General features: G+C 32.1%; 4 protein-coding genes across 5 annotated transcripts; 2 read left to right on the top strand and 2 right to left on the bottom strand.

The window, feature by feature from the left end:
• Positions 1–1,523: 1,523 nt before the first annotated feature.
• Srp54 (Splicing regulatory protein 54) lies at positions 1,524–9,001 on the bottom strand. Its single transcript, XM_076411884.1, has 14 exons — positions 8,812–9,001; positions 8,604–8,761; positions 8,441–8,552; positions 8,229–8,387; positions 7,863–8,178; positions 7,694–7,812; positions 7,504–7,641; positions 7,317–7,444; positions 6,773–7,258; positions 6,508–6,712; positions 6,166–6,261; positions 6,002–6,105; positions 4,627–4,685; positions 1,524–3,384 (listed from the first exon to the last, which is right to left on the bottom strand). Exons 1-14 carry the CDS (start codon positions 8,914–8,916, stop codon positions 1,631–1,633), a joined length of 3,939 nt encoding a protein of 1,312 aa, XP_076267999.1. The 5' UTR covers positions 8,917–9,001; the 3' UTR covers positions 1,524–1,630.
• Positions 3,728–5,330, top strand: eIF3j (eukaryotic translation initiation factor 3 subunit j). Its single transcript, XM_076411647.1, has 6 exons — positions 3,728–4,033; positions 4,094–4,182; positions 4,294–4,404; positions 4,467–4,752; positions 4,809–4,951; positions 5,007–5,330. The coding sequence occupies exons 1-6, from the start codon at positions 4,021–4,023 to the stop codon at positions 5,061–5,063; spliced, it is 699 nt and encodes a 232-aa protein (XP_076267762.1). The 5' UTR covers positions 3,728–4,020; the 3' UTR covers positions 5,064–5,330.
• Positions 9,002–9,040: 39 nt separating the features above from the next.
• Positions 9,041–10,046, top strand: LOC143200880 (uncharacterized). Of its 2 annotated transcripts, XM_076411644.1 has the most exons (3): positions 9,058–9,145; positions 9,203–9,587; positions 9,642–10,046. In XM_076411644.1, the coding sequence occupies exons 1-3, from the start codon at positions 9,136–9,138 to the stop codon at positions 9,997–9,999; spliced, it is 753 nt and encodes a 250-aa protein (XP_076267759.1). In that variant the 5' UTR covers positions 9,058–9,135; the 3' UTR covers positions 10,000–10,046. The 2 variants fall into 2 exon arrangements, with proteins under 2 accessions (XP_076267758.1, XP_076267759.1); XM_076411643.1 differs by having other exon boundaries at positions 9,041–9,587.
• Positions 10,047–10,466: 420 nt separating this feature from the next.
• On the bottom strand, positions 10,467–14,038 carry LOC143200867 (transmembrane protein 245). Its single transcript, XM_076411619.1, has 9 exons — positions 13,346–14,038; positions 13,064–13,292; positions 12,143–13,005; positions 11,920–12,087; positions 11,683–11,866; positions 11,450–11,634; positions 11,169–11,397; positions 10,941–11,115; positions 10,467–10,879 (listed from the first exon to the last, which is right to left on the bottom strand). Exons 1-9 carry the CDS (start codon positions 13,856–13,858, stop codon positions 10,690–10,692), a joined length of 2,736 nt encoding a protein of 911 aa, XP_076267734.1. The 5' UTR covers positions 13,859–14,038; the 3' UTR covers positions 10,467–10,689.
• Between the last annotated feature and the right edge of the window lie 11,290 nt (positions 14,039–25,328).

Raw genomic sequence — 25,328 nt, 5'->3', positions numbered from 1 at the left:
AGATCTACTTCAACTTTTGAATTAGAAGCGTTTCTTGTCGGCGTCCGCGACTTCGCTCCTTCGAACCCTACATTTGCTCTTAAAATCGGCTCTGGATTTCTCCCTCACCTGGAATCGCTTGCGATCTCTCGATTTATCACTCGACTTGAGATCTTTCGGCGCAGCTCTTGGTTTACGATCTCTAGACCTAACGCGCGACCTCTTGATCTCGAACGCCTTCTTCTCCGTCGGGAGGAAAGCGACTACGAGATTTCGACCTAGAACGCTTTCGTGACGATCCTTTAGACTTGATCTTCTTCATATGTAATGGAGCAAAAAATTTTAAAAGAAGATATAAAAAATTCATTTTCAAACATGGATGATGAGGACAATTATTTGATTAAAAGAGAGAACAAATCACCAGAAACATCTAAAGAGGAAAATATAAAATACAAGGAATGTTAGGAGGAAAGTTAAAGTAAAAATAAAAAGTATTTATTATGATTTAAATTAAACATTTGGTTTAACTTTATTTTGTATGTGTTAAAGAAAGAAATAAAGAACCTGAACAGGAATTTTTAAGTATATTATGATGCGCTTTGTAGTCTTACATATTTATTTTGGTTGGTTCTATTCATTACGTTTTAGATCAAAAAATAACCTACAACAATCGAAAAGTCTGTAAGAAAAACAGATGAGCATTGTTCGATCTTGGTCGCTACAATTAACTTTTTACAGGAAATACTAATGCGAGTTTGATGAAAGACACGTATGATGAAAGAATGCAATCTCTTTTTAATGAATCTTTTTATGAGGGACATGAAGAATAAAAACTAGAATTTCCTGATATTGATGAAGAGTTAATAGTTAGGTATGAACTATTCATTAATTATAATATTTCACAATATTGTTTCGGTTTATTTTTATTTAAGTGTACTTTAGATATCATTATATATATATAACCATAATTATGCAATATTATTTCATATTACAGAATTACTACCAAGTAAATTTTATTTTTTTTATATTTATTTTAATTTTATATTTACTCTAGATAGCTACCGATTTTAATCCATCCCAATTCAATAAAAATTAACCTGATGAAAATACAAAAAAAAATGAAAAAAAGAAGAAAGTCAAAAGTTGCTGAGGCATTAAGCAAACCTAAGTCCTAAGCTAAAAATGATGAGAAATATTTTGATGAATATCTCAAGCTAGATCGTGAATATATTATTGATGATATACCATGTCTGTTTAAATATAGGAAACTTCCACTAAACGATTTCAGTCTACCTACTGAAGAAGTAAGTTTTTGACCAATATTTCTCTTTTAACCAAAGAAAGAGAACTTTAGGTTTAGGTTCACTATAGGCCAGATCACATGGAGAGATACAGTCAGATAGCTTACTCAAAACCAACAAACAAATTAAAAAAGGATGACCTCCCATATCGGATGCCCGATTAGCCTATGCTTTTAAACCTATAATATATAAAAACAAATTAAAATATGACAGTAAAAATAAGTACTGTAAAATTACTTATGGGTTTAAATAAAACAATTTTTTGTGTTGTTTGTGTTATTCTTATTTGCATAGTTACAACTGAAATTTATAATACACGTTAAACACCGATTAAAATAACACTCCTTTAATTATGGAGAATTTGAAATGTCCATGTTATCTGACTTTTCTCCGGAATCTTTTTCTAGTTCTTCTAAATGTACTTGCATGGATTCTTGATCAAGAGACTTTTCTGTTTCTTCCTCAATTCTCACTAATCTGACTATAGACCTCGACCTGGACTTTGATCTGGATTTCTCTCTTGATTTACCCCTGTCGGCTTTCCTATCTCTCGATCTGGATCTCGTTTTGGAGACGTCACGTTTTCTATCCTTCTTATCTCTGCGCTTGCTGTCTCTGTCTTTACTTCTTGACCTACTACGTCGCCGTGAGCTGCGCGGCGATGGGGACCTCCGACGACTTCCTCGCGACCTCGACCTCTTCCTATCCTTCCTTCTATCTCTCGACCTAGATCTCCTCCTGCTCCGACTTCTGGATTTGGACTTGGAGCGTTTCCTATCGACGTCCGCGTTTTCGCTCTTCCTTTCCTTCGAATCCTGCGTTTTCTCTTTAATCTTAGAATCAGCTCTGGATTTACGGTCCTTGGACTTCTCCCTCTCCTTGGATCGCTTGCGGTCCCTCGACTTATCTCTCGACTTTCGATCTTTCGATACGGCCCTAGGTTTTCGATCTCTGGACCTATCGCGCGACCTTCTCCTTGATCGAGAACGCGTTCTTCTCGGTCGAGAAGAACGCGATCCCGAGCGACGACGAGATTTCGACCTAGACCGCCTTCGCGAACGCGACCGTCGGCGACGATCCTTTGACCTTGATCTTCTTCTCGAGGATGATCCCCTGCGCCTAGAACGCGACCGACGTCTCGATCTCGACCGTGTTCTTCGACGCCTCCTGTCTCTCGATCTCGATCTGGATCGCGAATTCCTGGAACTTCTTTTGTCCTTAGTTAACATCCCAATGACTGGTTCGATTGAAGCATTGATCATATTTTGGGCTTCCTTAAATCTCGTCATGGCCTCTTCAATCTCTTTTTGAGCAGCCTCGTTGCTTTTTGCTTGTGGCTTTGTTATGGGCTGTGTAGCATGCTGAATCATCAACTCTGATCCTTTAAATTCAGTACCGTTAAGCTTTAATGCATTAATTATACTATTCTGTTCTGAAAATTCTATTAGAAGATGTGCTGAATTATCTGAGCTTCTGGTGCAAGTGCGTAAATATTTTATTTCACCTGCTGAACTGAAATGTTCTATCCAATCTTCATGGTTAATGGTGTTATCAATATTTTGGACAAGAATAGTTCTTCTAGTCTCTTCAATTTTTACACTATCATATGTTGCTGATAAAGGCGGATAATTAGGTAATCCATTGCTTTCAAGTGTTGGATCCATAGTTACAATAACTTGCTCAGTGCCAGATCCTTTTACAGAATTTACAATATGCGGAGGCAACTTTGGTTCATTTACATTTAGTCCTGGTACAATAGTACCGTTTCTTGTCACCTCTAATGCATAATATTCATCTGGGATTTCACCATTTTGGACAGGGATTACTATTAAGGCTCTATCAATGAATACTGTGTTGGTCATATGCTGAGCTATACCTACTGTGGCAGGATCTACAAATTTTATATAACAAATCCGAGATTGTACTGGGCATGAAACATCTCTTATAGTAGGATAAAGTCTTATATCTTCAATTTTCCCCAAATATCCAAAAAGCACATGCATTTGATCCTTTGTAGCTTGAGGCGCGATATTAGTAACTTGTACTACCTTTGTAGTTCCAACCGCCATTTTCACTTTATCACAAACACGTACCAATTTATCTTATTCGCATATTCAAATATGTACCGAAAACTAATTGTAATATATTGTCCTCTTGCTATATATGATAAAAGTGCAACATAAGTGCAAACACTAATGACAAATCACTAATCAGTAACGTCAATGATATTCAGTGTTGTCAACATACAAATTTGAAATGTATTATTTTGAAGTATTTTTAGAAAAATCCAAAACTAGGCCAAATTGGGATCAAATTATAAGCACTATAACATATATCAATATTTTAAAATATATATATTTACATATTATATAAATTTAGTATCTTAAAATAAATTGAAAATATTTTACACTAAATGTCATTTTATTATGTTGGTAATAGTATGTTGTAATTTTGCCAAGAGTGAAATGGATACGCCGAAATTAGTTGAATATTTGTGTATAAAAGAAAGTGCTCGTTTTAATCGGATAGTAAATTTGAATAAAAAGCATAAAAGAGTGAAATTTGTAGTCTGATATCCATCGAAAGTTAGGTGATACTCAGATTATAAACATCGATAAAAATTTACAACCCTCAATTGTCTATTCTCGGGAGACATTTAGTGCACACGTTTCACACGTGAACTTTCAGTTCGGTTTGGTGCCAATTTTATATTTTATTTTTGCTTATTAAAGACATAAAAATGGAATCTTGGGGTGAGCTTAGTACATTTTGTATATTGAATTATTTTGAAGCTTTTTAATTATATATTTAAGATGAAGATAGTTTTGAACCACCTTCTGCTCCACGCTCTATAGCCAGGGTTAACAAATGGGAAGGTGAAGATGAAGAAGAAGATGTAAAAGTATGTTTTTTTATTTATGAGATGGACGTTTTCTCTTTTAATTCATACCAGAAATTATATTAGCACAGTTATCACACTTTGTTCATTAACCTAATTCATAAAATATTTTAGGATTGTTGGGAAGATGAAGATGATGAGAAAAAGGAAGAAGAGGAGAAGAAGGTGGAGGTAGAAGTAAAAAAGAAGAAAAAAACGATTGCAGAGAAAATTGCAGAAAAGGAGGTAAGCTTAACATATTGTTTTAGGTATTTTTGTATTGTATTGTGAATTGATATGTATGTCAGAGGTTAAAAAGAGAAGAATTAGAGCGAAGGTTAAAGGAGCAAGAAGAGGAGGTATCTCCCGAAGAGAAATTAAGGAGACAAAAGGAGTCAGATCTGAAACTCGCTTTAGAAACTACTTTTGGAGAAAAGGATGATGAAGAAATTGGTGGTCTAAAATTACCATCAACAAAGGAGGAATTTGAAGATTTTACAGAAACTCTTTCAAAGAAACTTTCACCACTGTCAAGACATACAAATGATTTCGTTAACTTTACTGAAATTTTAACTAGGAATTTGTGTGCATCAAGTAGGTGCTTATACTATATAGCTATTCTTTATATTATTTTTAATGTTATATTTTAGTGAACTCGGCTGATATTAAGAAAATAAAAAATACATTAGATAACTTATATTTAGAAAAGCAAAAAATAGAGAAAGGTGATAAAAACAAAAAGACAAAAGGCAAAGGTCGAGCCAAATTGAAGCTTGAAGGCGACAGGGATAATGTAAGTACACTTGTCAATGTGTTTAATGCAAGTTCGAACTCTTTTTTTGTTTTAGCTCTCAGCCTATGTTAACGACTATAATGAGTTCAATGAATATGACGATTTTATGTAGCAGCAATATATGATTCTAGTTTAAAATTTTGTTATATATTATTGTCAGTGCTTCTTTTTTTATTAAACCATTATTTCAACTGCAATGAGATACAATTGTTAAGAAACATATTTTTTATAAAGTAATATTTTATAACTATATTTAAATATCAAAGAAATAACCTAGAGCAAATGCCCTAGTCTTAATTAAATATTAATTTATACACATATTTGAATTGAATGGATTTTTGTTTATATTTATGTATCAATAACAAACACATATAAGTAATTGTTTATGTTGTTTTATTACCTTATTATAGAAATAATTTTTGCACTATTAGCTTCACTGGAAGTAGTTTGGCATTGAATGTCCCAGTTGTATCTATGTCATGGGAATACTTTTCGTGATTTGTGAAAAACAATATAGTAATCTACCTTGAAATTTATGTAGGCTATTTATCAATAATTTTAAATGTTTTTTTTTAAATTTCATTTGTAAGTATCAAGGACGTCAAAATCGAAAAGGAAAAGAAAATCACGAGAACAATTACTGTGACTGATCTGAAACAAAGATATCAAAGATCACTTTAATTTGTGAGTAATCAAGTGAACCAGAATCATTCAGAAAATCATTAATATTTTCAACATATTAACTCAAATGACTCACTTAAAAGTAATGCCATTAATCTATAAAAGGTATTTAAAAATAAACTTAACTCAGTATTATTATTTATTGATAAAATTTAATTTACTACATATAATATATATAAATATCATTTACTGTATGGTATATTTTTCAAATATAAGATACTGTTCAACTTAAAAGTTTTTAAAACTTTTTGTCTCATATTAATATACTGTTTGCGTTAAGAAATAACAGGGAACTCAGTTAGACTGATACAACAGTACATTTGTCTTAATTACTTAATATCACAATAATAAAAATAAACAGTAGGAAACTACAAGGAATCCCAGGCCACTGGCCTAAAAAATGGGTGTGACTTCAAGTGGTGTATTCCATTAACTCCTGTTCCTATTCTGTCACGTGGTTCATAGATCAGTAACTAAAACCCGAACCGATAATAAAACATTTTGATGATTATTAATATAAGATTATAAATTACCTGTCTAAGAAGCGATTTGGCTTCGGGTGATACATATTTTGGAATTTTTATATGGGTGTAGTTGCTAATACCGTTTGTATGTACTTTCCTTAATGGCTGGAAAATAATAATGAGTAATCATGAGTTACAATAACTCATAGAAAGGAAATAACTTTATCGGTCAGAGATGTTAGCAACATAGTAAGGAAGAGAGTTTGGGTGCAAGGTTAAAAAAAGAAAAGATCAGAGGAGGACCTAAGCAAAGCAGATACAAAGGCATCAAAGAGATGTTGCAAAAAAGAGGAACAAGAATATTGAGCACAACCAAGAAGCATGAGATAACAGACACCTTATGTTACTTACCAACCCTACTAATAATTCATATAAAATTGCACCAAAACTCCACCAATCTGCTGCTACAGTTACTTCCTCGAAGCCATACACTTCAGGAGCTAAATCAAAATTAATACCTTTAGTGTAGAGGTCACATAATTCTTTAACATTGCACATATATGTCAATATTAAATTCTTATTTTCATCTATAAGGAGGTTATCCATACAGAGATCCCTAAAAGTACCAGCACATTTACACATATATAGTTGCCATATTACCACCCAAAGCACTTACCTACAAACTACTCCTATAGAATGTAATTTTTCAAGAGCGATTAATAGCTGAGATCCCCATCTAACAATCTGCAACTCTGAAATAACTTTATTATATTCAGTGCCTTCATCCAAATCTATATTGGATATTTTGTCCAATTGTCGTTTGGTTAAAACTGTGCTCTGTTCTACATCAGCATTTTTTATACTACACATTACCGGTTCGTCAATCTTCTCAATTTCTTCGTCAAAAATATTAGGCAAATTTATCTCAGTACTAACATCACTATGGTCAACTTTAACAAAACTATCACTGTCACTGTCTACTTTATCTGGAGTAGTAACATCACCCTTATCTCTAGTCATGGCATACTCGTTTAGAAGCTCAGAAAAGCTTATTTCTGATTCATTATCAGATTGGTCTTGTATGTTTTGTAGCAGATGTTGATTATATGTTACTTCTGAAGATACCGATTCGTTTTTAACATAATCCATTAGTTTTACACCACTGAAACAGCAAATTAGTTTGTTATGTTATTTATGTTACATGCTTTAAAAATATCTACCTGCAATATTCTAAAACAAGAAACAATGCATAATCACTGTTGTAATGATTAACTAACTTCATCATGTAAGGCACATCTTCCGGTAAAATAAGATGATCATTCAAAAACTGAACACTTTTGTGTATTACCTGTATTTTTGGAAAGACTTACTTATATTATTACTCTAGAAATAAATTAATTGATTTACCTTTATGTAATATATTTGTTGGTTTTCTGAGTGGAGTACTAACATACCAGAAGGGGAAATAATTTTTATAACTTTGTATTTATAGAGATTAAAAAGTGGTCCTTTTATAATATTAGGTTTATCAACTTCAGCTTTTTTCTACAAAACCATTTTGTAATCAATTGTAAATTGTAAATCGACTAAACATTACTGATGACATAAGGTCCCTGACTTCAGGAGCTAAATACATATTATAAATTTTTTCTGCTCTAATTAGATACTTTTCAGTCTTATATTTAACCATTCGTTTTCTTTCATACACAGAATCACCTAAAAGAATCTGTTATTGATATTTGCGACATAAATATCAACTGGCTTACTTTGACCACCATTGATTAGTATTTCTACAGCCGTTTTGTAAGCACTGAAAGCTTCTTCATATTTCTTTTCACTCTCTAATTCGATCGCTAAATTAATATGAACTGAAGCATCAACTAAATACTGAATAGTTTCATCTAATATAGAACTATTAAAATTTTGATACTGTCCATCTAGCAATAATAAACTGTTTTCAGCATTTAAAATACTCGAAAATTCTGATGTTTTTGATGAGTGAGAATCAATGGATGTCATGGAATTTAATTTCCTTAAATTTGTGTTAAATTTAGGTGCTGCTTCAGGTACTTGATCTAGAGACTGATTAACATACATTAAATGATAAGAAATTAAAATAAGAAACAAATTACTTGTATAACAGATCCCAAATTACTGCTTGTAAAAGAATCAGTATCACTAATTTTATCGTCATCAGAATTTACAGAGAAATCAGTTTCTTCTGGTAGATTTAATTTAGCTCTAATTGTATTTATATTGCCACTTAACAATTCCACTGGCGTGTGACTTGTCTGTAATTTATTAATTAATTACTGTATTATGGAAAGGATATATATTTTTATACCTCAAAAAATTTAACAACTATTGCTGATGTAAACAATGCAGAATGTTTTCCAATATATTCAAGGAAAGTTAAAATAGCTTTTTTTCTATTATTAATGGTTTCATCTTCAAACCTAAAAAACATAATTAGTTCTTTTTTATTTTATGGACCTGCATAGATTTACCTCTTAAATATAACTGACTTTGGTAAGCTAGGAATGGAATCTTTTATGTTTAGTTTTTTTTGCAAAACCTTGACTTCTTTTTGCAAGCATTTAATATCATTAAAGCGTTTCCAAACCGTAATTTTTGTTACAGCGTCAGGACAAGTTTCAGGATATAACTGGAAACATGAAACTTATTTTTATGCATATAAATTGTTTTAATACTTACTATTGATATAATCTTATATATAGTAAAACCCCTGGGATGCTTGCTTACATCAGGAATATCAAATACCCTTATCCAAGATTTCCATTTTGTATCTTTTAAACTCATATTATATTAAAATGTATATTATAAAAAATTTGTTGCTATTGTTTTGTAAATATAGCTTAACCGATTTGAGATATATTAACTGACGTTGTCAAAATAATATATTATTTGACAACCTCTATAGTACCACATTTTGTATGAAGAAGAAACCGTTAACCTAAACTGTTATTTTTGAATCTAAGTTTTTTCTATGAATTTCATTAAAGGGGCTAAAAGTAAAAAATGTCTCCAAGTAAGGAAACTGAAATTAAAGTAGATATTTGCGAACTATTACCAACCCCTTTTATAGTAGCCACATTAGTTAATGAAATTTTGAAAGGATTATTGTTTCAAAAATGTCAAATACCTTATTCATATAATTGGTTAAAGAATGTGGTTGAAAAGAGGCGAAAAAAAACAACTGAGCAACAGAGTTCCAAGAAATTCAATATTACATATGAAAATCATTTTCGTATGGTTTCTACAGTTTATGATAACATTAATTCTATTATGAATGGCATATTAAAAGAGTTTTGTGAAAGTGGCAATGTTATTCTTCAGGTTGTAATTATATTTGGATCAACTCCAAATTATCCAAAAGAAGTATATACACTCAATTTACCTGCAATAGTAATGGGACATGATGAAAAAAACCATGTGTCTGACATAAATAAACATTTGCAAAAAATATTAAGGTAAGATAGTATTAAAGATAAATATATTTATATAACTCTTATTATTTATTTAAGAAACATTTTTTTGTCTCAGTCATGGATGGATTCTATTGATGGCTCTCTTAATTGCACTAATACTTATATCTATTTAAAGAGATCAGTGGCTAATGAAAGTTGTTTAAATGAAGGATTCCAATCGTGCCAACCTTTGAGTTATGTAGCTAGCACAAAAAAATCAGTATTCTGTTTTAACTGTGAATTTACGGAAAGGACTAATTGTTGTTATAATGAATGTGGCGACACTGTAACTATAGAAAAAGACTTACCCCCAAATTTTATGGAAAAAAATATTTGTTGGTGTCGCTCTAACACTTATATCAAAGGTTTTAAAGACACTTTTGTAAATAAGGTTTCTGTATGTGAATTATGGTAGAATATATAAATTTTTAAGGAATGTAGTGCCATAGCTTTTGGAACTGAGTATTTTTAAATCAGGTAAGTTTTAAATAACATTGCATTAAATATATAATTACTTTTAATTTTAAGATAGATTGAGTTAAAAATTATCCTTTTTTCTATTGAAGACTTTTTACTAAAATTATGATTTATTTATATGTATACTGTATTAATTAATAGAAAACTTTATATTATACATTTTCTAATGCCCTTAGAACAATTGTAAATATTTTAATGAAAGTATATGTATGTAACATTAGGTAGGTTATTAATAAATAAATTGCTTTATGTATGTTAAGGAGGAACTGACTGATATCGTCTGTTAAATAAAATATTCCTTCCTTTTTATAAATTTTATAAGGAAATTTTCGAATTTGTCACTTGATACGGTAAAAATAGATATTAAAAGAAAATAATAGGACTTTAATTTATAACGATATACAGTGCATATTATAACTTTTATTTGCAATAAAGTATAAAACATACAACGGTGTATTAAATACAAATAAGTACCTTATAATTTCACATTAGACTAGTAGAATGTACAAATATAAACAAACAAATTAGGTGTCAACAATAATTGAGTTTACACAGCACACTTTTTTTATAAAGCTTGATCAGAAGACTAAGAAGACTTTAACAAAAAAAATTTCAACGTTGTGCATTATTAATTATGTTGCAATTTATGTAGGCCCATATCAAGAGATTCTTCCGTCGGAGATTCTTTAAATAAGTTGGAAGAAAGATCTATTGCAACATATAGACCACAAAGTAATAATGGGCCTATTAAAGCACCTTCAACACCCAAACAAAATATGCCACCGGCTATAGCTAAGCCTGTTAAATATGGGTGTCCACTAAAATTTTTAACAAGTGAAATGATAAGTTATTAATATCTCGCACAAAAATAAATATTACCCCTTGATTTCTTTATAAATGGTTGTGTCTACAACAGATGTTGGTAAAAATTGAAAACCTGCAAATATTAAGGCTGATATCCATCTATCCTGGGACAACCAGAGGTCTAAGATTCCAGGAACACAGGCCCAATATGTTCCTAAAAATGGTACAGCTCCCAGAATGGTAGCAAAAGCTAAAAAATAAAACTTATTTATTTCAATAAATAGAGCTCCAACTGGTTCTAACCTGAGGAGAGATAAACAATTTTAACGTTAAATAAATTGTGGATGAACCATGTCCACATTCCGTAAAAAGCAGCCATTTTGAACGAGGCCGAGAAAACACTATTTATGGCAGCTTCCAGTGCGTGTCCAAGTCGTTTTCCACTTGGAGAGAATTTGGTCATTAGTTCAACGGGTTTGTAATATTCTCCACTTGAATTTAGTAGGTAGAATAACGTTGTTAGGAATACGATCTATTGAATTTCAGTTATGAATTACTGTAGATAAGGAACATTTATAAATTACCATATTAACAATAAAATTCAAAACTGCTGTTCCACCACCCAAAACTATAGATACACAAGTACTAAACGATCCAACAATGAGACTAATATTACTAATTACTATGCCCCACACTGACTCTAGTAACGACATTAACGTCCCCACATTCTGCTTAGCAAAATCAACCATTCCATGTATATTGAACATTTCTAAAAATGAAATTTAACACGACATTTATTTTAGTGCATATGACTTACCAGGTGATTTCTGAATATCCGCGATAAAGGCATCCCATGTAGTTCTTACTGCATCTTCTGTTACTTTTGGGCCGTTATGATTGGAAGTCATCCATGACTGATAAATTCTGTCCCATAATTCTAGGACTTGCTTCTCTAATTTTTCTGCTTGAGCAGAATCGGCATCATTAACAACACCTTTGATCTAATAAAGGTTGTGTTAATTGTAATACCTATTAAAGTCTAGATTTTTGTTACCGCTTTAGATATACCCTCTCTTCCATACTGGTAAGCATTGTCTAAAACAGAATCCATAGTTTCATCCCAAGTAGGCGGTAATAATTGACGTAATTCGGGATTTTGAACGACAGTTTGATTGATAACATTTCCTACCATTTGTATTAGCATAATACCTTCAGCATATATCTAGATGAAGGAAGGTACAGTTGCTCTTGTTATAATTCTATGATCATTTACTTACTTGTAGAGCCGTAAAGATGGAAGCACATATTAAAAATACTATCAAACCAATAATAACAACGCAACTTGCTACCGTGTCAATACTGTCCTTTATAGCATTTTTTACAGCAGCATTTATTTTATGTATTACCTTATACAATCCCCTTATTGGAACAGGTACAAGAGCATCGTGCCTTTCAGCACACCATTTGGCAACAGACTGAAATATTTGGCTTATTTTTTCAAACAAATAGCTCCAGAGTCCTAAATATGTACCACTGTGTTTTACTACGTAATATAAAATAGGTAATGGAAGTAAAGGTAGAAGCATAATGTTCTTCCAGAATAACATTATAACACAACACCATATGACTGAATATAGATAGAAAGTACTCTCGTAAGTAGTATCGCTAATGGAGAGATTGGAATTTCTCAAGTTAATTTTACGACTAAGACCGAGTAAATTAGATTTTTTTAAGCGACTAGATAAGAACTGCGGTTGCGAAAGAGATCTTTGAAAGGATGGCCTGTCTATTTTTATAGGAGATGGATTCAAACTATCTGTAGCTTGTACCAGATGTATGCCATGATTTGTTATCAGTACACCAGTAGCTGGTTGATCTTGTTCAGTATTTGATTTGTTGTCATTGAAAAGCTCTAAAGACCATGGGTCATCATCTCTTTTGTTAATAGCCTCTGATGTTTGGTCTCCATTGCCCAAATGTTTGTTGTCTTGCAATTTTGACCCATCTTGTTCTTTACTATCAAGTTTTTCTTCTGTGACAGTTTGTTTACTTTCTATTCCTTGATCCTCATTAATATCAATATCAATTGGTTTGTCATGAAATGCGTACGATAATAACTTGGTAAAAGATATTTTGTGACCTACAAAAATACTTGCATTAAAGAAATAAATTAAAATGGGTGTGTATTTTATAAAAACCTGCTTCATTCATATTATAATAAACTTCATATACTTCAGATATAAATCCTCCAAAAAATATTACTTGAAGAACTATGAATACTGGCATTTGAAAGCTGTTAAATAGACCAGCAAAACTACACGAAGCTAATAACCACACTGCAGTAGATGCATAGTGAAAAAGAACATTGTTTTCTTGTTTCCAACATATAAATACTAATGACAAATAAGCAATAACAATAAGAAAAATCTGAAATATTGTTGTATAGCATTATAAAATATTAAAACAAATTAAATACTTACCAAACTCATTGAAGAATTGCTTATAATGAAATTTAATGATTTGTAGGTCCACAAAAATAAGTTCCATAAAACTGATATCATAACGCCTGGTGTAAAATTATACAATATTATTGCTAAAGGGACTAGAACAGTAACTGCTATAATTAATTTTAATCTATCCCACAGAAATTGACCGATGCATTCAGATACATCATTGAAGATATTTACTGGTAACAATAACAAACCCAGTATAGCTGGTGTATTATTACGTTCTAACTTTTCAAACCAACTTTGAAATCTGTCTCTTAAAGATCGTTTAAGCGGGTGTAAAGCTGAACCTACCAGTAAAGCCCACATCAATGGTTTCATGAAAGGTTCTAGGATCATATAGAGACACAGGGCTGCTGCACCACAAAGAAATAACAGGAACAGGGCAACAGCATTATACACGGCTTGTTTAACTGGTTTATCATGTCCATGGGGAAGACTGCCCATAACACCAAAAAGAGATTCAAGTGGAGATCTGTGATCCATGTCAGAAAATTAATTATAGATATATATATATTATTAATTATATATATGCATTTAGTATTCTAATCGTTACTATTACATGTGACCTATTTCGAACTGTTTGCTGGAAAGGGTGTTAGAAGCTATACAGTAATCATTAATTTTAGAAACACGAAACTGTCAAATTCAAGCATTTGAACAATTAGTAAATAAACATGAAGTTAGCTGTTTCATTTCTTATCGTTATTCCCCAGATTAAATAATATGTCTTATCAACTTGTAAGTATTAAAATTAAATTTAACCAAGGCATGGCTAATAAAATTATCCATTTGATGTGTTATTGAACGGATGGCTTATGATCATGTCTTATATTTTTCAATACAACATTGATTCTTTACAATAGCATATTTGTCTATTATAATTTCGAAATAGTGTTTTAAATAAACTATAATTTGCAGAAACATAAAGAGTACCATATTATTATTCTGTATTTATTATAATATATTGCAAGGCCATTTTACAGATTGATAAACAATTGGAATTTCCTTCCTATTAATTAGTTTTATTAGTATTTCTCCATATATGCTTTATAAAATGCTATTTTTAATGTGTTTCATTGCATGTCTTTAATTTTTTAAATATATCAGGTAATATTTTATTTTAATAGTAAATTAAGTAATAATTTATGTAATATTAGTAAAAGTTCAGCAGTGTCAGAAATATTGTTCATCTTTAAATTATTCTCCATATACTTCTACTTTTTCAAACATGTATGTTTTGTTTTGAATAAAGATTTGTAAACTTTAACATTATTTTAATTTATCCTCTTACTCATAGTTGTTTAACCTTGTCATTATTGCATGTTCTGATTTTTCATTCTGGGATTAATTTAAATCTAAATCAATCAGCACGACAATATAGTATATCAACAAATATTATAAAAATTGTGTATGGAGAAGGACCGCATAACTCGTTTACTGCCTACTTTTTAAAATCCCTAAGATATTTCTTTTGCTTAAGTAAATTTAAGGAGCATGAGTACGTTTTAAGACCATGTGTGTATGAGCGTATTTGTGCGCTTTTCGCAATGGCGAGACTATATAGCGGCAGGTCGTCGCCAGAGCGACCTTAGCAAAGGATAGCCGGCATCGCCATGACCATATATGGCGTCTGAAAGTGTTTTTAATCTGAAATGTGGGTTGACCATATGGTCGGACAAGTAGTAAACTCTTAAACAGTAATTCGTGGACGGACTAAGTTCAGGAAACGATTGTTGGGTGGGTGATATTTTTTGGGCAAAAATTAATGTTCCATAGATCTTCGTACTAGCAAAAATGATGTTTTTGCTAACGTAGTTAGTCACACATGCTACTGAGAGAAAATGTCAATTTACGGAAATAAAATAACTGTATATTTGTAAAATAAGTAGTTATATAATTGACTAGTTAGTTTATTAATGATATTTAGAGTTTATCAAATCATATATTAATATAATATGCACTTGTATGTACCAGTCTGTCAAGAGCTAGATGGAGTCATAAAATTTCATTAATAAATATAACTGTTATCCAGAAATTAACATTTGAACTCTGTATATGTATAAATGTCTTTTATTTGGTTAAGTCTTTAAAACTTAAAAATGCAATCTAATTTTTAATTGATAATATATTGCATACGTGTTACTTGTCAAATATAAATGTAATAACCATTATATTTTCTGAAAATGTATCGTTAGATGAAGATTAGTTACTTATTTTAATGCAATTTCATAACATTTTTATTGATGATTAATCTGTTGTTTAAAATATACTAATAAAAGTATTAAAAGGCTGCTTATGATGTGCAACATTAAAAATGATTAATGAAACATGTGACTTTTAAAAGATAATTAAGATTTGGTTATAATGCCTTAAAATATATTATTTAGAACATTTTTATTTAGTTATTTTTTATTAAATAGAGATAGGTTAAGTACTGCACTGATGGATTGATGGAAATTAGATCCAATTAACGGGTTGCACAATATAAACCCGCTGATTTAAAACTTTTCTTGGGGTTTGGAGTATTAAGAGAAGATTTATAGACCTTTATCTACTTTTCTCATTGTATATAGGTTAATTTATTTATATATATTTATCGTATCTCAGGTTAGTTTTTTTTTAAATATTATTAGCTACCATACATAATGGTTCACTTTACCCATAATAATTTATTGAATTTAACTCAAACAAATATGTTTTCCGTCTTTTATAGGAATTTTCTAAATATAGCGCGTTAGTTGTTATAAGCTCCCAGTTTTGTTCATTAAAATTAATGATGTGTCAGTTCTAAACACTTCTTATCTAAATAGGTATAAGTATAAAACATTATCAACGGTTACTTAATATATTATTGAATATATTATTTACTCAAGTCAAAATAATTTGCTATGCCATAAATATTATGTTGTTTGTGTAAAATTAATAGAAATAAATAGATTAATAATTCATTAATATGCTGTTATTATTTTGGTTTTAGACATTTTTTATTATCTTATTATCCTTAGTGATTCACAATTCCTCTAATCGGCAGTAAATGTTTCTTACAATAACTATTATATACATGAGAAGTAGAAAATTACTTCAGTTAGTGATCTATGCATAATATATTATTTTGAATCTTGCTCTAAATGAGTAGATCGGGTGGCAGTAAAAGTTTTAATCTTTGCACTTTATTGTTGTTACTCACACATAGCTGATTGGCAAGTGTATTGGAGTGCACTGACACTCCTTTGAATTACTAGCACTACCGATTTGAATTATACTCGTTATGGGAGGGATATCACATTGAATTACTTTGAAAAAACGGCGTAGTCCAGGTTGGCGGTTTTTGATAGCGTTTAATTCAATGATAACTTAGTTTTAATGTACTCGATGAGTCCTACTTTCTTTAGATGAATAACTAACGAGTCTTGATTCATAAAAAGCAGAAACTTACGAACGCAGGTACGAGTAAGTGTATTGATGAAACCGAATAGAGTATTCAGTTTTATCAGAATCCAAGAGTCCCCTGGAACAAGATGATATCTGATCTGGCTTATTGAGATATCGACCACGAAGATACCCTCAACTTGACCTAAAATTAAAGATATCAGTCAATTATAAAGCGTATATGTAAGTAACGAAGAACTGCGCGATGAATGTCTATAGCATTTAAGTGTTAGTTTTAACAGTAATTCATCTAATCTAATTTTAATTTGGGAAATATATACTGATGTATCTATCCCACATTCGTCTTGCTTGTGTATTGATGTAAGCATAAATGAACAATATCAATAAATTAATTTGCAAATCAAAGTTGTCTAAGCGTAACAGGTCAATTGAAAAGCCCCGGCCTACCCTAGTAAAACACATTTTTTTGCAAAATTAGTTTTTTTTATTCAACATAATTCCCTTCAAGTGTGACACACTGATTATGGGGACTCTCCAACTTTCCGATACCATTTGTTCTTTGCTTCAAAATAGGCCTCAGTTTCGGTGATCACCTCTTCATTCGACGAACATTCCTTTCCAGCGACCATTCTTTTGAGATCTGAGGACAGGAAACAGTCGCTGGGGGTCAGATCTGGATAATACGGTGGATGAGGTAGCAATTCGAAGCCCAATTTATGGATCTTTGCCATCATTTTCACTGACTTGTGACACGGTGCATTGTCTTAATAAAGTAGCCCTTTCTTTTTCTTCAAATGCGGCCGTTTTTTGGCAATTTCGTATTTCAAATGGTCCAATAAAGCTATGTAATAGGCGCCAATCAAGGTAGCCAATGAAAATTATTCCATGCGCATCCCAAAATACCGACTCCATGACCTTGCCAGCCGACTGTTGCGTTTCCCATGCTTTTGAGCGGGTTCATCGTGTGCAGCCATTCGGATGACTGTCGATTGGACTTCGGAGTGAAATGATGGAGCCATGTTTCATCCTTGTCACATATCGACGTAAAAACTCGGGTTTATTTCGCTTGATCACCTTCAAACGCTGCTCCGAATCATCAATTCGTCGTTGTTTTTGGTCAAAAGTGAGCTCGCGCGGCAGCCACTTCGCATAGAGCTTTCTCATATCCAAATATTTGTGAATGATATGATGTACACCTTCAGTTGATATCTTTAGAGTGTCTGCTATTTCATTCAATTTCAATTTACGGTCATTCAAAATCATTTTGTGCATTTTTTAAATATTTCGTTGGTAATAACCTTTTTTGGGCGTCCACTGCGTTCATCGTCTTCGGTACTCATTTCACCACATCTAAACTTAGCATACCAATTGTTGATGGTTGATTTTCCTGGGGCAGTGTCCGGAAACTCGGCATCAAGCCAAGTTTGCTTCAACTGTATTTTTTCCCTTCAAAAAGCAATATTTTATCAACACGCGAAATTCCTTTTTGTCCATTTTTTTCACAATAACAAAAGTTGCTTCACCCAAAATGCTATAATTCACAAACTAATGATCCGACAGCTGTCAAATTTATACACGCATCTTTTGAGGGTTAGGGCTAAATAAAAAACATATGGAATTAAATCTAGTAGCGCCATCTATGTGTAAGGCCGAGGACTTTTTAATTAACCTATTATCTAATGTAAAATATAATAAAAACATCCTGAGATTTACAAAAATCTCTCATCTTTTTTTATGTAATATTGAATAAATTTATGTTTATTTAAAATGCATTTCTTATTAATTGGACTGGATTCTTTTCAGCTGCTATTTCTTCTTCAGAGGCTTTTCAACATGTGAAAGCTACAAAGGCGTATAGTCATTTTTCTAGTTGTCCTCCAACTCACAGTATTAATAGTAGGCGTTAGTTAAATCTGCATATTATATGACAGTGTTTATCACGTTTAATTGTGATTATTTTTCAAGGGAATCGTCTTAGCCCACCGCATTTTCTCCTTGCACTTTTATTAGTTGAATAACACCATTAATAAATACTAAAATACTATCGCTTTTGGTTTTCTACCAAGTATAGACAAATTAAAGCGCCGTTCGTTCGAAAATATAAGTGATTAATAATTGTGAGAAATTTACTTCTTAATTTGTAAACACCTTCAAGCATTTTATGATGGTTTCATTAACACATGGGTTGAAAAGTCCCGGGCTTAACATATAGATGGCGCTAGTTTTTTTTTATTGCATTCACTGCTTTTTCAGTTAGTACTAACCTTCAGAAGAAAGCTGTTAAAATTTCATAATATTCTACTGGTAAATTTGTGAGTTATTGTGCTAATAGTGACATTACTTTTGTTATTTTCAAAACAATGGATCAAAAATAATTTCGTGTTTTAATTTTACACTTTTTCTTGATGGGTAAAATACCGTTCAAGCGAATTAATGCCTTAAAAAGTCTTGTAAGGATTCCGCTCCATCAGAAATAACAATAAAATGTTGGTTTGCTGACTTCAAACGTGTTCGTAGAGACACCGATGATGCAGAATGCAGTGGACGTCCAAATGAGGAGGTAACACTAGAAAACATTAAAAAATCCACAAAATCGTTTTGAATGATCAAAAAGTGATGTTGCGTGAGCCCGCTAACATCGTAAAGATATCAAAAGAACGTGTTGGTTTTATATTGCATGAGCATTTGACTATAAGAAAGGTCTGTTCAAAGTGGGTGCCGCGTTCGCTCATTGTTGACGAAAAACAAGTGTTGATGATTCCAAGCAGTCTTTGGCTGTGTTCAAACGTAACTAACCCGAATTTTTGCGATAAGTGACAATGGATGAAATGTGGATCCATCATCATTTCAAGATAAATCATTCTACAGAAATGGTACTGAAATGTTAGAACAGCGCTGAAATGATTGTATGGCTTTTGATGGCGATTGCGTTGATGAATAAAGCCAATTTTGAACAAAAAACCGCATTTTCTTTGTTACACTCTTGAATTTTCAGTCCATGTGTTCATAATCATACTCCTTATTGTGGTATGCCAATTATTTTACATAAACCAAAACTGTTTATTATTTTAATGTGGTGTTTTGAAACAGATAAATAAATATGTAGCGACTGACATGACATTTCCGCGATTAATAATTGTATTTGTTATAATTATTACATGCGTTTATTTTTAAAATGTGTTTAACAGAGGCGTTGCAGAATACTAAGAATAATTTCATACCGGTGAGCATTTTTTTGAGGTCTACGAACAGTCAGTAGTCGATAGGAACTAAATCTGGCGGATACGGTGGATGTGGGAGCAATTCGAAGTTCAATTCATGTAGTTTTGCCATTGTTTTGATTAACTTGTGATACGATGCGTCGCCTTGATGAAACAAAAAATTTTCTTTTTTTCGACATTCAAATGGTCCAATAACGTTATATAATATCCACTGTTGAAGGTATGTCTCTTCTCAAGATAGGCTATTAATATTACATCCCAAAATACCGAGGCCATAACCTTTCCAACCGATTAATGTGCCTTCAGACGTTTTGGATGAACTTTGCCAGTTGCTGTCCACTCAGATGACGATGAAAACTGAGGACTGAGACCTTCAGACAGCCTAACAGTTGGTGAATTAATTATTCCATGCGCATTCCAAAATACAGACGCCAGAACCTTGCCAGCCGACTTTTGCGTTTTCCCACGCTTTGGAGCGGATTCATCGTGTGCAGTCCACTGGGATGACTGTCGATTGGACTTCGGAGTGAAATAATGGAGCCATGTGTCATCCATTGTCACATATCGACGCAAAAACTCCCACCTTGCACAGAGCTTTCTCATACCCAAATATTCGTGAATGATATGATGTACACGTTCAGTTAATATCTTTAGAGTGTCTGCTATTTCATTCAATTTCAATTTACGGTCGGTATTTACGTTTTGGTCGGTAACAACCTCTTTTGGTCCGTCCATTGCGTTCACCGTCTTCTGTGCTCATTTCACCACGTCTAAACTTAGCAAACCGATCCTTGATGGTTGATTTTTCTGGGGCAGTGTCCGGAAACTCGGCATCAAGCCAAGTTTTTGTTTCAACTGTATTTTTTCCCTTCAAAAAGCAATATTGAAATTCCGTTTTATCCATTTTAGTTGTTTCACTCAAAATGCTATAAGTCACAAACTAATGATCCGACCGCTGTCAAATTTACACACGCATCTTTTGAGAGTTAGGGCTCACTAAAAAATATGGATTTAATTCTAATAGCGCCATCTATGTGTCAGGCCAAGGACTTTCAATTGACCTATTATATGTTTTAAGTTAACACTATATATTATTCTATGTGAAGTATAACACTGTCGTGTCTAGATAACATCAGACATAGCACTTTCTGGCTACCAGTTGTTCAGGTCGATACAGTTGGCACACGATTTCGAAACGCTGAAGAAACGCGAAAATAGCTCAATGACTCGATCGTTGCCAAACCAACATAATTAATTTGTATCAATTTTTCTCGATAAATACCTTTTTAAAGTGAAAAAAAAATGCTCGAAACACATGTCAAACATTACGCTACTAGTTATCAAGATGTGAAAAGAAACTGGTAATCGTGTTTAAGCCATCACGCAGTAATGTTAGTAAATACAACGGTGTAATTTTAAAATTTAATAGATGGTTACTTTCGGCTTATTATCCAATAATCGCTTAACATCTGTTGTCATGGTCAAGACAAGTTAAGACCATAACCAGTAGGTTTCTTGGAAACCGACGTACGATCAACAAATAAGTAAATAGTCTAAACGATACCAAAACAAGAGTAACTCCACCATTCATTCCTCCCATGTAGTTGCGTGTACGAGCCCACGTGAAAGTGCAGCGTCTCGTAATGATCAAAAATAACTTATTGTCGAGAACAGGGACGGACTAAGAATCGTTATCGGCGCTTGTTATTTCTAACGCTACATACTGACGACATTTTGATTTTTAAAAGAATATCCTTTTTTTGCAACAACCAGGAAAAATATCGATATTTTATAAAAGATATATCGACACTTTTAAGAGAAAATAAAAATATTAATATATCTCTAAATATTTAACAAAATAACGATATTTTTAAGAAACTTTTAAAATTAAGTAAGTATAATTTATGATTATTTATCTTCGAACTTTTTGGGCTCTCCAGTCTTCCTTTGTTATTGACATCAAAATCAATGTTACTGACAATTGGAATATGATGGAGCAAAATCACCACAAGTCTCTAAAGCTGTTTCGTAGAAGTAGATTTCCTGAAATCAGATAACAAAGGTAATGAATGTATAAAATGCAATTTTGAGAGATACTGAATAACTTAATAGTAATGAGTGGAAAACGAACGTGAAGAGAACTTTCAAAAACATCATTTCAATTGAAAAGTCCCCGGCCTACCATAGTAAAACACATTTTTTGGCAAAATTAGTTTTTTTTTCAACATACCCCTTCAAGGGTGATACACTTATTATAGCGACCCTCCAACTTTTCAATACCATTTTTGTAGTACGATTTATCCTTTGCTTCAAAATAGGCCGCAGCTTCGGCGATCACCTCTTCATTCGAGGAAAATTTCTTCCCAGCAAGCATTCTTTTGAAATCTGAGAACAGAAAATAGTCGCTGGGGGTCAAATTTGGAGAATACGGTGAATGAGGTAGCAATTGGAAGCCCAATTAATGGATTTTTACCATCGTTTTCACTGACTTGTGACACGGTACTTTGTCTTGGGGAAACAGCACTTTCTTTTTCTTTAAATGCGGCCCATTTTTGGCGATTTCGTCCTTCACGGTCCTTCCTTTTTCAAGGTAGTCAATGAAAATGATTCCATGCGCATCCCAATTTACAGACGCCATAACCTTGCCAAATGTTACGTTTTCCCGCGATTTGGAGCGGGTTTATCGTGTGCAGTTCACTCGGGTGACTGTTGATTGAAACTCGGGTTTATTACGCTTGATCATTTTCAAACACTGCTCCGAATCATCAACTCGTCGTGGTTTTTGGTCAAAATGGAGCTTGCGCGGCACCCACTTTGCAAAAAACTTTCTCTTACCCAAATATTCGTGAATGATATGATGTACACGTTCAATTGATAACCTTAGAGTGTCTGCTATTTCATTCAATTTCAATTTAGGGTCATTCAAAATCATTCATTTTGTGGATTTTTAAAATGTTTTCGTCGGTAACAACCTTTTATGGGCATCCACTGGGTTCACGGTCTTCGGTACTCATTTTACCACGTCTAAACATAGCATACCAATCCTTGATGGTTGATTTTCCCGTGGCAGTGTCCGGAACCTCGGCATCAAAACATGGGAAATTAATTGTTATAAATTTTTTTCACAATAACAAAAGTTGCTCCATTCAAAATGCTATAACTAAAAAACATATCGATTTTATTCTAGTAGCGCCATGTATGTGTCAGGCCGGGGACTTTTCAATTGACCTGTTATTTAACAGATGTTCACATTAACATTTCGCATTTTCATCAATAGATAACGCTGATCAAAAACACTTGTGTGCTACTAGTATCATTTCTTAAATTAAAATATATTGATATATACACTCATAACAAGCAGGATTAATTTCAAGTATTGATAACTATATTATTCAATATATCGATTTAGCAGGAATTTTGAGTATTAAACCATTTTTGATAATTTCTAGACAGTAAACTGGCTTTGGGTCTGAAATATCGATTCCAGATCACTTTATTTTGCAAATTTCAGGTATAGTGAAGAAAAGTGCGTTGCTAGTTACTCAGACACCCACCGAGCATTCAGCCCTTTGATATCCAACAGATATAACTTTATTTAAAATATCGGCGACTGTGCCTAGTGAAAGGCTAATTCTGAAAAATCTCTTTAAATCAATTAACTTTCTTCCAAATATAAAAATAAGCCATACCAGATACTTGTGCTTTGATTTCTGGCTTGGTACTTAAAATCTTGTACATCATTTTTGAACCTACCCATTGTTTTCTAAAGAACAAATTCGTCTAGCACATTTACCTTTCCATATCCTTAACTAATCTACATTGACAAATATACTGCGGTCTGTGGAATTAATTAACAATCTCGTAGGTGTTTACTAGGGATTAATAGAAACTTTTTGATATCATTTTTGTATATTTGTCTGACAATCATACAGCATGGTATAGACAATATAGAGATGTTTCTCTAATATCTTTATGTGGTTAAAGCGTTGACGTTTACTAGTCATTTTCACTTCGTGTCTTAATTTTTGTTATAATTTTTTATTATTTTTTATACACTCTTACAGGGCATAGGGTTTAAATTGTGTAAAGATAACCCTCAGAGAGATTTAATAGAACCTCAAGGCATTATCTTAAAATGAATTAAATTTTTAGGCATAAAATAAGACCAAGGAAGATAAACTATTTGAATGTGTGTATCTTGATGAAACTTGGATATTTCAAAATGGTTCATTGTGGCACTCTTGGCAAGACGGTAACAAGAACTAAACGAAAAAAGATGCTCTCAAATGAAAGTAAAATACGTTTCTCAGATTTACAATTGTCAATGTATAGGTGGATTAGGCCTCCAGGGGGATGCCACTACTGGATACCATGATACCACTCATGGATGGTGTGGAAAAGAGTGAAATGTAAATAAAACAAATCTAACCTACAAACTGTTATAGCTGTGTCTTAATCGTAGTTTTAAGTCCTTCGATAATATATGTATTAGATTTACTATAATGTTAAAATAATGACAATAAAAAAATCTATGACATGAGAACATATATATATAAAAGATGTAGCGTTATTTTTTCCCAAGGACCTTGTTATCGATACCTGAACAGCTGTCGCTAGGGCCGAATATCGCCCAGGTGTTTTGGTTTTTTATAAACTAAGTCATAAATCTTAGTATTTATCCCTAGTAATGAAATATATTCAATAATTATTTGGAGAGATATTAAAATATTTACCAGGAAGAAAGTATTTTTATAATATTCTCTGAAAATATAAAAATGAGACTGAACTCACTATCATGTAATTGTATTATTGTGGTTAGCTAAAATTAAAGCTGATGACAATGATGTGATAGCAGTTGCTGTTTTACTAGGAACAATTTACAGAAGTTTTTTTTTACATTTACATTGTGTTTTATATTAAGGTTATACCAAAAACAAAAAATATTTCTTACGAATTATTTTTTTCAGTTCTATATAAATATTTTTTATCATATAATAAATATACTATATAAGTTTGTAGTAAATTAAAACATTTCTGTAACCAAACGAATCGTTTAGTATATCTCATTTATTATTAACAACAAAAACAATACAATCAATTGATTATTTAGCTTATATGAAATAATATAATAGCGAAATAATATATCTTATAATGTACGTTAAGTTCATCTCATATGTTATATACGCAATTTATCTTGGTGTAGTGGTGCATTGTGACCTATTTGCCAACCCTTACCTTCCTTAGTGACGTTACGTTTTATAGAAGCAGATGGAATGAACGACGAGAATTATAAAGGGCAGACGAAAATTAAATGCGGAAACGTTGTCTGTGGAATAGAAAAG

This window comes from Rhynchophorus ferrugineus, unplaced genomic scaffold (genome assembly GCF_030347505.1).
Source record: "Rhynchophorus ferrugineus isolate W39M unplaced genomic scaffold, kcgeb_rfMv2 rfM8, whole genome shotgun sequence".
Classification (NCBI taxonomy): Eukaryota; Metazoa; Arthropoda; class Insecta; order Coleoptera; family Curculionidae; genus Rhynchophorus; species Rhynchophorus ferrugineus.
Note: the sequence above shows the minus strand (reverse complement) of the source record. Positions and strands in the feature narration are given on the sequence as shown.

Coding starts and splice junctions, on each gene's coding strand:
- Srp54 (XM_076411884.1), bottom strand. CDS start 8,916: ATGAGTTTAAAAGATACAAAATGGAAATCTTGGATAAGGGTATTTGAT. Junction 8,762..8,811: donor TATATAAGATTATATCAATA/GTAAGTATTAAA, acceptor TCATGTTTCCAG/TTATATCCTGAAACTTGTCC. Junction 7,642..7,693: donor TCAGGGACCTTATGTCATCA/GTAATGTTTAGT, acceptor ATGGTTTTGTAG/AAAAAAGCTGAAGTTGATAA.
- eIF3j (XM_076411647.1), top strand. Junction 4,183..4,293: donor ATGAAGAAGAAGATGTAAAA/GTATGTTTTTTT, acceptor AAAATATTTTAG/GATTGTTGGGAAGATGAAGA. Junction 4,405..4,466: donor AGAAAATTGCAGAAAAGGAG/GTAAGCTTAACA, acceptor TATGTATGTCAG/AGGTTAAAAAGAGAAGAATT.
- LOC143200867 (XM_076411619.1), bottom strand. CDS start 13,858: ATGGATCACAGATCTCCACTTGAATCTCTTTTTGGTGTTATGGGCAGT. Junction 13,293..13,345: donor GCAATTCTTCAATGAGTTTG/GTAAGTATTTAA, acceptor ACAATATTTCAG/ATTTTTCTTATTGTTATTGC. Junction 10,880..10,940: donor ATTTATAAAGAAATCAAGGG/GTAATATTTATT, acceptor TAAAAATTTTAG/TGGACACCCATATTTAACAG.
- LOC143200880 (XM_076411643.1), top strand. CDS start 9,136: ATGTCTCCAAGTAAGGAAACTGAAATTAAAGTAGATATTTGCGAACTA. Junction 9,588..9,641: donor CATTTGCAAAAAATATTAAG/GTAAGATAGTAT, acceptor TATTTATTTAAG/AAACATTTTTTTGTCTCAGT.